The 13948-nt window shown below is 41.2% G+C and overlaps 1 protein-coding gene across 1 annotated transcript; it reads right to left on the bottom strand.

Annotated features, from left to right (window-relative positions):
- Nucleotides 1-1097, bottom strand: LOC149121813 (transducin-like enhancer protein 6). The gene has a single exon (XM_089315624.1). It carries the CDS (start codon nucleotides 1095-1097, stop codon nucleotides 138-140), a length of 960 nt encoding a protein of 319 aa, XP_089171750.1. The 3' UTR covers nucleotides 1-137.
- Between the last annotated feature and the right edge of the window lie 12851 nt (nucleotides 1098-13948).

The raw sequence follows: 13948 nt of genomic DNA, 5'->3' as shown, positions 1-13948 counted from the left end.
TGCTTTGCCGAGTGCTTTATTCCACGGACAGAGCCCAGAGGCTGTGAACCCCACGCAGTGCCGACGAGACCCCTCCACTACCTCCCCCACCCCCCACCCCCGGCCCGTCTCAGGAGATGATGGACGGACGCGGGGCCTCAGTAGGTGACCTGGTACACGGAGGCACAGTCCCCGGCGCCCGTGACGACCAGGCGGCTGTCGCTGGACACGTCGCAGCACAAGATGGCGGTGGCCTCGGGCACCTGGAACACCTTGGCGCCCAGGGGCATCGTGTAGATGCTGACCAGGTCGTCCGTGCCCACGCTCACCCACCAGCGGCCAAAGGCTGAGAACCTGAGCGCTAGGATGGCGCTGTCCTTGTGCCCGGCCATGCGCGCCTGGCTGCCGTCGGGCCGCCGCAGCCACTGCTGCCCGTTTGCCAGGCCCAGCAGCAGCCAGTCTTCCTGGGGGCAGTGGGCCAGGCTCATGATCTGGGACTCCAGCGGGTACTGCAGGGGTGGCCCCGCGGCACGCAGGTCCCAGCAGCGCAGGCACGCGTCCAGGCCGCCCGCCCACACCTGCTGGTCTCTGACCACGATGCTCTTGGCGCAGTTTGGGGGGCCGGGGAGGTCCCTGACCACGCTCCCACTGCGCAGGTCCCACGTCCTGACCATGCCGTCAGTGAAGCTGGCGAAAGCCAAGTTCTCGGCCGGGTTGGCGGCCAGGGCCTGGCAGGTGCCGCCCGCGCACGGCAGCTGGGCCGAGGGGCGCAGGGCCGGCGCCGCCAGGTCCCACACGCTCACGCTCGCCAGCTTGTGGCCGCCCACGAGCAGGGTCCGGTTGTCGGCGGTGAGCAGGCAGGCGCGCAGGTAGGCGCCGGGGGTCTGCGCCCCCGGGAACAGGTGGCTCTCGGGGAGCTGGGCCTCGGCCACCTGGCCCGTCAGGCTCCAGACCTTGACACCACCCCTGCTGCAGGTGAAGGCGTGCCGAGTGAAGCTGCTCACGGCCGCGGCCAGCACCAGCTCCCCGTGCCGCAGCGTGCGGGCCTTGTCCAGCTTGTGCGGCACGGCCAGCCGCCCGTGGGCCGCGGCGTCTTCGAAATCCTTCAAAATGCACATGAGTATGTATACAACACAAAAGTACAGAGGAAGTAAAATCTTCATTGAAAGATGAAAATGAAGTCATAGTTCTCTGATAACCACTTTAGGATTTTTTTTTTTCAAGCATAAATCTCTCAGTTATTCCCTAAGGGATTAGTTTAGTTATAGATCAGAAGTTAAACAAAACAGAAAAGAGCCAGATTATCTTACTATGTAACAAAGAATACAGATGTCAAATTGAAGGGGCTTCTAATGGTTACAGATTGGTTGAATATAAGCAACAACAAGAATTACAATGGTAATGAATTTCAACAAACCATATGTATTTAAATCTATAATATAATTATAATATAGAACAAAATGAAATAAAAGTGTTTTGTCACTTTTAGAGAATTCTAAAGAAGTAACTCATTATTTTGGAAATGGGTAAAAACTTAAAAAAATTTATCATACCTTTTCTATACAAATTCTGATTTGGCATAGCCAAATATCTGTTTAGGAGAAGTTTTTCTAAATAGAAATATTCCGAAAATAAAGGAAGAAGAGATGATGGAATCAGAATATCACCATTTTGCAGTGCATAATGAATAAATGAAACTAATAACTTGATTATCAATGATAAATAACATACAAAAAAGATGCAAACAGATAATGAGGAAAACAGATATTGGGGGTGGAGCCAAGATGGCGGAATAGTGAGGGCATGCACCGATAGTCCGGGAAAAGATAGTTTAATAAAAGTGGAGTTACGGTAGCCTCAGGAAAAAGATCAGGAAAAAATTGCAGAGGAAACTCTTCCGGATGTAGCGGCTGTGACTTGGAGGACCTAAGAGGAGAGCAAGGTCACCCACCACGTGGAAGCCGAGCTGCGGGAGCTGCCGGAGCCGCCGGAGCCGCCGGAGCCGCGGGAGCCACAGAGTCTGTACACCAGTGCTGGAAGGGGAGGTGAGACAAAAACCTCTCGGTAACCCGAGACATTGGCAGGGAAAGGCAGAAAGAGTCTGCAGAGAACAAGGCCTGAAACCCCACCGGGGAAAGTTCACCAGGCTGGCTGGAGGAGAGAAAAAATCGAATAAGGGGAACTGGCATGGACCTTAGCCTCTCTCTCCACTCACCTTACAAAGCTGAGCAAGACAAAGGGCAGGCACCATTTTATTTAAGTAAAGCCAGGATACGCCATTTTGCATATGTATAGCGGGTGCCCCTCATTAGCCATGCAGAAAATCCTGACTCTGGTGGGGAGAAATAACAGGAGGTTAACACCTAATGAAAGTGTGGAGCTAACCAACTGAGAATGTGAAAAACTGAGGGGGGGGGGAGAGAACTCTGTAACATGGGCAACCTGGTGAGAGACTGTGGTGAAATCTGAGACCATACTGAGGGCTGCATAAACTCTTTGTGTGGTCCCAGCAGTAAGCAGACGAATACCCAAAGGGGCCAGATTTCATACATCAACTACTCTCAATTCCACTCAGCTGTGTGGAATTACTTCCCAACTGAGTCAAAAAAAAAAAAAAAAAGAGAGAGAGAGAGAGCAAGAGTGGGAGCAAGCAAGAGAACAATCAGGGTGAATCACCTTTGGCACACCCTTAACCCTGAAGAATCAAACAGAGCTCTCTGGCCACACCCATCACAGCCTCTAAGGATCCATCAAAAGCAGACAATCCTCTTAATCTAGAGTCACACACTGCTGAATTCTACCAGACATTTAAAGAAGAACTAACTCCAATTCTTCTCAAACTATTCAGAACAATCGAAAAAGAGGGAATCCTCCCAAAATCTTTCTATGAAGCCAGCATCACCTTAATTCCTAAGTCGGGAAAAGATGCAGCATTGAAAGAGAATTACAGACCAATATCCCTGATGAACATAGATGCAAAAATCCTCAATAAAATTCTGGCCAATAGAATGCAACAACACATCAGAAAGATCATCCACCCAGACCAAGTGGGATTTATCCCTGGTGTGCAGTGATGGTTCAATGTTCGCAAAACAATCAATGTGATACACCACATTAACAGACTGCAGAAGAAAAACCATATGATTATCTCAATAGACACAGAGAAAGCATTTGATAAAATACAACACCCTTTCATGATGAAAACTCTAAGCAAATTGGGTATGGAAGGAACATTCCTCAATACAATCAAAGCAATTTATGAAAAACTCACGGCCAACATCCTATTGAATGGGGAAAAGTTGGAAGCATTTCCACTGAGATCTGGTACCAGACAGGGATTCCCACTCTCACCACTGCTATTCAATATAGTTCTGGAAGTTTTAGCCAGAGCTATTAGGCAAGAAAAAGAAATCAAAGGGATACAAATTGGGAAGGAAGAACTCAAACTATCCCTCTTTGCAGATGATATGATTCTTTACTTAGGGGACCCAAAGAACTCTAGTAAGAGATTATTGGAACTCATAGAAGAGTTTGGCAAAGTAGAAGGATATAAAATCAATGCACAAAAATCAACAGCCTTTGTATACACAGGCAATACCATGGCTGAGAAAGAACTTCTAAGATGAATCCCATTCACAATAGCTACAAAAACAAACAAATACCTTGGAATAAACTTAACCAAGGATATTAAAGATCTCTACGATGAAAATTAAAAAACCTTAAAGAAAGAAATAGAAGAGGATACCAAAAAATGGAAAAATCTTCCATGCTCATGGATTGGAAGAATCAATATCATCAAAATGTCCATTCTCCCAAAAGTAATTTATAGATTCAATGCAATACCAATCAAAATACCGAAGACATTCTTCTCAGACCTGGAAAAAATGATGCTGAAATTCATATGGAGACACAGGAGACCTCGAATAGCTAAAGCAATCTTGTACAACAAAAACAAAGTCAGAGGCATCACAATACCAGATATCAGGACATACTACAGGGCAGTTGTTATCAAAACAGCATGGTACTGGTACAGGAACAGATGGATAGACCAATGGAACAGAATTCAAACACCAGAAATCAATCCAAACATCTACAGCCAACGCATATTTGATCAAGGATACAAAAGCAATCCCTTGAGTAAGGACAGTCTATTCAATAAATGGTGCTGGGAAAACTGGATTTCCACATGCAGAAGCATGAAGCAAGACCCCTACCTTTCACCTTACAAAAAAATTCACTCAACGTGGATTAAAGACTTAAATCTATGACCCAACACCATCAAATTACTAGAGAACATTGGAAAAACCCTGCAAGATATAGGTACCAGCAAAGACTTCTTGGAAAATACTCCAGAAGCACAGGCAGTCAAAACCAAAATTAACATTTGGGATTGTACCAAATTGAGAAGTTTCTGTACTTCAAAAGAAACAGGAAAGTGAACAGGCAACTGACAGAATGGGAAAAAATATTTGCAAACTATGCAACAGATAATGGGTTGATGACCAGAATCCACAAAAAAATCAAGAAACTCCACAACATCAAAACAAACAACCCATTTAAGAGATGGGCCAAGGACCTCAAGAGACATTTTTCAAAAGAGGCAATCCAAAGGGCCAACAGACACATGAAAAAAATGTTCAAGATCACTAGCAATCAGGGAAATGCAAATCAAAACCACAATGAAGTTTCACCTCACCCTGGTTAGAATGGCTCACATTCAGAAATCTACCAACAATAGATGCTGGAGAGGATGTGGGGAAAAGGGACACTAACCCACTGTTGGTGGGAATGCGAACTGCTTAAGCCACTATAGAAGTCAGTCTGGAGATTTCTCAGAAACCTGAATATAACTCTATCATTCAACCCAGCCATCCTACTCCTTGAAATTTACCCAAAGAAAATGAAATGGCAAACAAAAAAGCTGTCTGCACCTTAATGTTTATTGCAGCTCATTCACAATAGCTAAGACCTGGAACCAACCCAAATGTCCATCAACAGTAGACTGGATAAAGAAATTATGGGACATGTACTCTATAGAATACTATACAGCAATCAAAAACAACAAAACCCGGTCATTTGCAACAAGATGGAGGAATTTGGAAAACATCATGCTGAGTGAATTAAGCCAGTCCCAAAGGGACAAATACCATATGTTGTCCCTGATCGGCGACAACTTACTGAGCACCAAAGGGGAAACTTGTTGAAGTGAAATGGACACTATGAGAAACAGTGACTTGATCAGCTCTTGTCCTGACTGTTGATGTACAATGTAATACTTTATCCATTTTAGTTTTTATTTTTTATTCTAGTACTATTGGTTGAACTCTGCAATTAACACACAATTATTCTTAGGTGTTTAAATTTTAACTGAAAAGTGATCCCTGTTATGAATTTGTAAAACATTATGCTGAGTGAAATAAACCGGTCCCAAAGGGACAAATATCATACGTTCTCCCTGATCCGTGACAACTAACTGAACACCAAAAAGGAAACCTGTTAAGGTGAAATGAACACTATGAGAAATGGTGACTTGATCAGCCCTTGCCATGACTGTTGATGAACAACTTAATATGTTATCCCTCTTAGTATTCTTTTTGTTTGTTCTACTTAATACTTTTGGTTGAATACTGTAATCAATACACAGTTATTCTTAAGTGTTGAAACTTAACTGAAAAGTGATTGCTGTTAAATATAAGAGTGGGAATAAGAGAGGGAAGCGATGTGCAATTCGGGACATGTTCAAGCTGACTTACCTCAAATGGTAGAGTTAGAAACATACCAGGGGATTCCAATTCAATCCCATCAAGGTGGCATGTATCAATGCCATCTCACTAGTCCAAGTGATCAATTTCTATTCACAATTGATCATAATGATAGGACTAAGAGCCAAAGGGGGGCCGGTGCCGCAGCTCAATAGGCTAATCCTCCGCCTTGCAGTGCCGGCACACTGGATTCTAGTCCCGGTCAGGGCGCTGGATTCTGTCCCGGTTGCCACTCTTCCAGGCCAGCTCTCTGCTGTGGCTGGGGAGTGCAGTGGAGGATGGCCCAAGTGCTTGGGCCCTGCACCCCATGAGAGACCAGGAGAAGCATCTGGCTTCTGCCTTCGGATCAGCGTGGTGCGCCGGCCACAGCACGTCGGCTGCGGCGGCCATTGGAGGGTGAACCAATGGCAAAAGGAAGACCTTTCTCTCTGTCTCTCTCTCTCACTATCCACTCTGCCTGTCAAAAAAAAAAAAAAAAAAAAAGAGCCAAAGGGATCACATAAACAAGAACAGTGTCTGCAAATACTAGCTGATAGAATCAAAAAGGGAGAGAACGATCCAACATGGGAAGCGGGATACACAGCAGACCCATAGAATGGCAGATGTCCTAAACTGCACTCTGGCCTCAGAATCAGCCCTTAAGGCATTCGGATCTGGCTGAAAAGCCCATGAGAGTATTTCAGGCATGGAAAGCCAAGACACTCTGGCAGAAAAAAAATGACCTAAATGAAAGATATCTGTGGGTGAGATCCCAGTGAAAAGAACGGGTCATCAAATAAGGAGGTACCTTTCTCTGAAGGAAGGAAAGAACTTCCACTTTGACTACGACCTTGTCTAAATATGATCAGAGTCAGTGAACTCAAAAGGCTTCCATCGCCATGGCGACTCATGACAAGAGCCTAGGGTGATTACTGATGCCATAAACAAGAGTGTCAATTTGTTAAGTCAACAATAGGAGTCACTGTGCACTTACTCCTCATGTAGGATCTCTGTCCTTAATGTGCTGTACATTGTGATTGAATGCTATAACTAGTACTCAAACAGTATTTTTCACTTTGTTTTTCTATGTGGGTGCAAACTGTTGAAATCTTTACTTAATGTATGCTAAACTGATCTTCTGTATATAAAGAGAATTGAAAATGAATCTTGATGTGAATGGAAGAGGGGAGGGAGCGGGAAAGGGGAGGGTTGCTGGTGGGAGGGACGTTATGGGGGGGGGGGAGCCATTGTAATCCATAAGCTGTACTTTGGAAATTTATATTCATTAAATAAAAGTTAAAAAAAAAACAGATATTACCAGCTAGTCTTCTCCTATGACACTCTTCAAATGTTTGTGCTAGAAGAACATGCAAACTAGGGCATCGGATTTGGTGAACAAAATCACGATTATCTGAAACTAGAATAAATAACTTGGTGTCTTCAAAAAATAAATTATAGGCAAAAACAAAGGAGATACATGTGAAACTTGTAAAAAAGTAAAATAAATCATAAAAGATGAACTTCTATCTTTAGTATTTTTTTGAATCCTGAATAGAACAAAATATAAAACTTAGGACACACCAGAGAAATTTCAATATTGAGTGAACATTTGATAATAAGGATTATTTGTTAAATTTTGGCATGATAAAATTTTAGAGATATATATATGTATACTGCCATATTTACAAATATAACATAACTGCATTTTAAGTTATGTTAATATGACTAATTTGAGAAATGTATGGTGCATCATTAAGTCAAGTTGGATAATGGATATGTAGAAGTTTGTTATTCTTTTTTCCTATTTTTGTATTTTAAAATTTTCCATAACAAAAATTGAAATAACAATATGCTACTTTAAAATGAACAAGGTTTTGCTATATTAAAACAAAAACAAAAATAAAGTAAAAGAAAGTTGGTACAGTTATTAGATGACATGAACTTTTAATGTCCATCTTTGATATTTGATTTACATCTTTGTTTTCATTTCTGTAGAAAATATATTTAATAAGTAAAGAATTATTATTTTTCTCAACAATAGCTACATTTGTGTTTTGTCTGAGTCTGGTAATGTCCAGAATCATTGATGAAAATAATAATTATTTTAGTATCATCATTGGAAACTTTAAAATCTGTAAATGTAAAATATTTTTTGAATGATTACAACAATTTTCCTTTGAAAAATTGTCCCTGGAAAATAACTCCATTCAAAAATAAGAAAAATCATAAGAGCTAAAAGGTTCATAAATGGTCACTTTATATTTAGTCTCAAACAAAAGAACATTTTAATTAATCTTATCTGCCTAATTGGTCATTTATTTACAGTTGCGGTTGTAGCTACTGCTGATTTAATTAGAATGTCTTTAAATCCTTTACTTTTGTTAGCCCCATTTTTTTTTTGTATAAATATATTACTTGGTAAGGATAAATTCATTTAGATACAGTGATTGAGTCTACATCATCTGATTATGTTTCTTTCTCAAATGACTGACTATAATATGGGTCAAGAATTAAAAATTGTCTCAAAATTAATTTCTGGAACTATATTTAATCTTTAGGATTTAAAGGAGTGGGATTTAAGTAATTATATTGTCTTTGTTGTTATCAAGACAACTACTATCTATGAACTCTCTGATTACACTCCCCATGGTGATCAGTTCAGTATATCTCTACATATGACACACTCCATCCAGAAGCAGATCATGCAGGATTCTGGTGAGCTTTTTTTCTGAGGCCAAAGTTGGTTAGAGGAAGCTAATGGCACAAACTGCAGCCACTCCCACTGTGGTATATCAGCCTACAATTGATTCTCTCTCCAAGAAGGCACTATATGTCTTCCTGCACTCTCAGCTACCATGTTTTTTCTGATCTCCATCAATTACCCTAGGAGTATGACAGACACTGTGCACAAGGAGCCTGAACCCCTAGGTACCAGGCCCCTATCAGGACAGCTTTACCTCATCTGCATAATTTTAGTTATGTGTAAGACAAGGGGGCACCCAAGCAGTTTTGATGGATGTCATACATATTCCTCTCTCCCCTCATTGAACAACATCTTTATTTCCTCCTAATGCCTAGGGTCAATTTTTCCTGTGAACTAGGACCCTGACTCCTCCTCTTGCTCACGAATTGCTTGGTAGTACAGTTTATAATTCAATGGAGGTCCTTGCTTTGTTCCCTGGGCAAAGTATACATCCTTTGGATACCAGAACCTCTGGACATATAGAACCCAGGATTGCAGGGGCATAAGATACAAAGTTTGTCACTGCTTTGTTGGAAGTTACAGTAAGTGAGGCCAATTATGCTTGTAGGCATTTGCTCTGCACCTATATATTCTCCCAAGTAGGATGCAATTCCATATAACAATCTTTGAGCCGGTCCCACTGTAACTTACTGAAGGATGCAGCCCATTTTCATAAACTGGCCCTTCAGCTGTGCCTTTAACAGACACTCCAGACATTCTGCTACATTATCAGCCCAAGGGCTAATGGATGGGACAGTACCTGACACCATTAGTGGAATTCACTGTCATGGAGTCACCACTACTCTTCTATGTAGGCTGTATACTCTTGTAACTGAGATCTAAATCTGCAATTTGTTAACTGCATTCAGTGAGATGTTGCTTCTTACCAAAGACACTTTACCAGGCAATAGGATAATTTTTTAATTGCTAAAAAGTGTAAATGTGAGAAACTTACAAACCTAAGCAGTAAGTAATCTAGATACAAATTAAGGACAGACAATAATTAATATTTTCACAATTCTCTGCATCCTGTCACATTTTAAAACATGGCAATTTTTAAGAGTGTGAAACATCTTAATTATATTTTACCAACTGTATTTTAATTAATTCCTAAGATTCTTGATCATTAGGCTGCTAAGTTTAAAAATAATTAGAATTTTCAAAAACAAAAGTATGACCAAAATGTCATTTGCAACTTGGACTGATTTTAAGCATCTACACTGATTTATCATGTATTTCAGACTTTCCAATGTGGCAGTTATGATCATTCCAGTCCTGATCCATTAACGAGAAGAGAGGCCCATGGCCCTCAAGAAAAGAATTTGGGGGGCCATGTTTTGAGATAGCTGGTTAAGCCACCGCCTGTGACACTGACATCCCTTATGGGAGCCAGTTCTTATCCTAGCTGCTCCACTTTCAATCCAGCTCCCTGCTAATGGCCTGGGGAAAGCAGAACATGGCCCAAATGTTTGTGCCCCTGCTACTCATGTGAAGAAACCCAGATGAAGCTCCTGGCTTCTGGCTTCAGACCGGTCCAGCCCTGGCTGTTGTGGCCATCTGGGTAGTGAAGCAGCAGATGGAATATTGATCCCCCCCACCCCTGTAATTTTCATAAAAAGAAAAGAATTTGCATTATAGAATGGAGGAGGAAGAGTAAGGGAGAAAGGAAGTGATAAAAAGCTCATCTTTACATGTTCAAACATCGTTGTTCAAACTTCATCAAAGCAGGGGCATAAGATGAAATAATAGGAAATAGGAACTATCTTAATCTTTATCATAGTTAATGTGTTTTTTTTCCCCGGAAATGATGCAGAAGTGCCATTGTAAAAGGTTTCCATAAATGAGGTAGTTGGGACCAGGCAGAGAAAATGCCATGGGGTTGAGATGAACTGAATTAAGCTCCATTCATCTCAAATCACATACGAAGTAACACACATGTCAAGTTTTCCACATGAGAGACTCCGCGTATCTCAACTTCAGCCACCAGTTTGTCGTCCTCCCGCCATCAGATCGAGCAGTGTTGCTCACCAATATCAGTGTCTTGATTCAAACAGAAATGAACAGGAGGCACTTACTAACGAAATCCCCCACTGAAATTTAATCTTAGAATTGCCGGGTGGTAAAGAATATACTTCCTCTCGGATGTCCGCAAGTGGATGTCCCTCAGCAAAGGCTGCTGGGGAACGAGCTAAATGAGATTCCCAAAGGCAGCCACACTGCCGGGGAGGCCCAACTCCTTTCTGAGGCTGCTACAAAACGTGCTCCAGTCTCGTGGCTTAATCAGAAAAAACCCAGCTGGATGAAAATCTCTGCTCTCAGAAACTTACAGAATAGTCTTCATTTCCTAAAAGATGCTTTGGACTCATTATTTCCACTATATACAACCGGATAAGTAACCCATCTTGCCCGGAGCTGCTGCCTGGGCATCTGAACCTAATCTGCCTCTGCTGCTTTCTCACGGATGCCTCTCCCCACCCTTATCTTGAGCTGCAGTCCTCCGCATCGCGGTCTCATCTTTTCCCTTTGGATCAGGCTTCACGGAGCCATGGCCACTCAAGAGACCGCTGGTAATTCTCAGCTTGCTTCTCTCGGCATCACTGAGAAAGCTTTTCTCACAGGTTGGACAAACTTACCCACCTCAGAGCGGGAGGCTTTCAGTGGTAGGATAATCACATTTCTTCCTCTTTGGAGCTTACCACCTGATCTTCGGCAGCTCTAACTTTCATTCCAGTTTCAGATTTAAAATCCAGTTTCAGATTTAAAATCTTAAAATCACTGTGCCACTGACTGCTATGTATTTCCTATCCTGGGAACGCTAGCCTATTCCAAAAGCCTGAAATCAGGTGTTAAAGTATTTTAAAGGAAAATTTGTGTCTGATGAAAATTCTTCCAAGCACGTGTTGCATCATGATAAAGACAAAGAAGTTAATCTAATGATTTTTAAACTAGATATAAATGCGTATCTAATGTTCAGACTTTTGCTTCCCCGTGATTATAATCCTCAAACTAATCTGAATTATTTCTGAAAACTAATTTGGAGAAACAACTTTTGGTATCATATGTTTCCCTCACCTGAATACCGACAAAAAATGGAGGTTGACATAGGTGCAGAGAATTTAGGTAATGGTTATAATTATGACAAAGAAAATTTACATGTTAATACAAAGAATATTGGTACTAAATTAGGAGACATGAGTTGTAGTCACAGAATCACAGGACTGATTCCAGCCAGCTGTGGCACGTTTCATATTTCTGTATTCTATATGTGCTGTTTGTTGGATGAGAAGATTTAAGCTATTTCAAAACTATTCAAATGTCCTTTCTGTATATAAAATTAAGGATTCTATTCTATGGAATATTCTTAGATCATTAAAGCATTGTGATAATTTTTATTGGTAATGATTTTTGCTAAATAACTATTTGCATACCAGCAGGAGGTCAAGGATTCTGTGAAATCAGAACTATTTTTCCCATAATGCAAAGACAATTGCTTGTATAATTAGATGCTTTTCATATTATTACAAATAAAATCATTAAAAACTCTAATTTTAAATTGATACATTTTTGTATGGTAAATAAATAGGAAGTTTTTAAAAGTTAATCTCAAAGTTCTAACTTTCTTGATTCTACTCTATGCATGCTAAGTCTGATAAATATATCCAGTTGGGAGAAGAGTACACTCTTTTTTTTAAGATCTTTGATTTATTTATTTGACAGGTAGAGTCACAGACAGTGAGAGGGAGATACAGAGAGAAAGGTCTTCCTTCCATTGGTTCACCCCCCAAATGGCCGCTATGGCCAGAGCTACACCGATCCGAAGCCAGGAGCCAGGTGCTTCTTCCTGGTCTCCCATGCAGGTGCAGGTGCCCAAGCACTTGGGCCATCCTCCACTGCCTTCCCGGGCCACAGCAGAGAGCTGGACTGGAAGAGGAGCAGCTGGGACTAGAACCTGGTGCCCATATGGGATTCCGGCGCCTCAGGCAGAGGATTAGCCAAGTGAGCCATGGTTCCGGCCCCGGAAGAATAGTACACTCTTAGGCCAGCGTCACGGCTCAGTAGGCTAATCCGCCTAGCGGCGCCGGCGCACCAGGTTCTAGTCCCGGTCGGGGCGCCAGATTCTGTCCCGGTTGCCCCTCTTCCAGTCCAGCTCTCTGCCTGTGGCCAGGAGTGCAGTGGAGGATGGCCCAAGTGCTTGGGCCCTGCACCCCATGGGAGACCAGGATAAGTACCTGGCTCCTGCCATTGGATCAGCACGGTGCACCAGCCGTGGTGGCCATTGGAGGGTGAACCAACGGCAAAGGAAGACCTTTCTCTCTGTCTCTCTCTCTCACTGTCCACTCTGCCTGTCAAAAAAAAAAAAAAAAAGTACACTCTTAAGAATATTTATATATGTTTGTGTGACCTTGAAGCAAATCCATATTTGAACACTGTATCACTGGCAATTTAAAAATGTAAAATTCTTTGTACATCTCTCTTCTACAAAGATCTTAAAAAAAAAAGCATGAGCTTCAAGAATATTCAAAGGTATCTGTAGTCTTAGTTATTCAAACTGATTGAATATTGTGTAAGGAAAGTGTGTTATCACTTAATCTGCTTAAGATACACAACCCTTTTAAAATTATAATCTGAGAAAGATATTTTAGGATTCTGATATTCCAAGGGAGCAGTAGTTCTGATATGTCTAGAAATTAGAATCTTGTCATCACAACATAACAGATTTGCTAGATATGTTATCCATAGCATATGCCTACTACTGTGCTGGTTGCTAAGGGAGCATGAAAAATTTTTGAGATTATACTTTCATGATTCTTTTTACAGTTTAAAAGGTGATCACAATACCTTTATGCCAGATATTTTAATACTGTGCCCTTATATACTATACTTCTCAGATTCTATTTTCTACTACATTTTGTATTTATGTCAAATAATATCAAAAAGACAAAATAATATGTTCTTTTTCTCCTGAGCATACACTACTGATTATACAATACTGAAAAAATGAGAATCTAGCTGGCTTTTTTTTTTTTTCCTATTTAACGTGTTTTTTACCCATTCAATGGGAAAAGTTGTATGTAAAGCTAGAGTCAAGGATTTGGTGAGCTGCATCCATTTAGCCTTGAAGAGTTTATTGCACCTTGATAGATGGCATTTTATAACGCTGATAAAACCCAGCAGGATGCAATATACTGATAGTGCACAAACCTTATGATCCAGAAAAGAAACAGTCTATGGCAAATGCATGTAAGGAAATTCTTCTTAAAATTAATACTACCTTTATTCAATTTTAAACAGCCATCCACACTTGTAATTAGGAAAACCCAAAGGCCAAAAAACTGTAAGATATTTTTCACTATAGCCCTAGATACTCAAGAAAAACAAATGGTTTTATTAAAACAAAAACATATGTGCTTGCAAATAAGCACTTTTAATTTTTTAATGTTTTTTAATTAATACCTTTTAGATTAAAGCAAAATAAGGCCCTCTC

The sequence above is a fragment of the Oryctolagus cuniculus genome, chromosome 16 (genome assembly GCF_051225735.1).
Source record: "Oryctolagus cuniculus isolate XC-2025 breed Fujian yellow rabbit chromosome 16, ASM5122573v1, whole genome shotgun sequence".
NCBI lineage: Eukaryota > Metazoa > Chordata > Mammalia > Lagomorpha > Leporidae > Oryctolagus > Oryctolagus cuniculus.
Note: the sequence above shows the minus strand (reverse complement) of the source record. Positions and strands in the feature narration are given on the sequence as shown.

Coding starts and splice junctions, on each gene's coding strand:
- LOC149121813 (XM_089315624.1), bottom strand. CDS start 1,097: ATGTGCATTTTGAAGGATTTCGAAGACGCCGCGGCCCACGGGCGGCTG.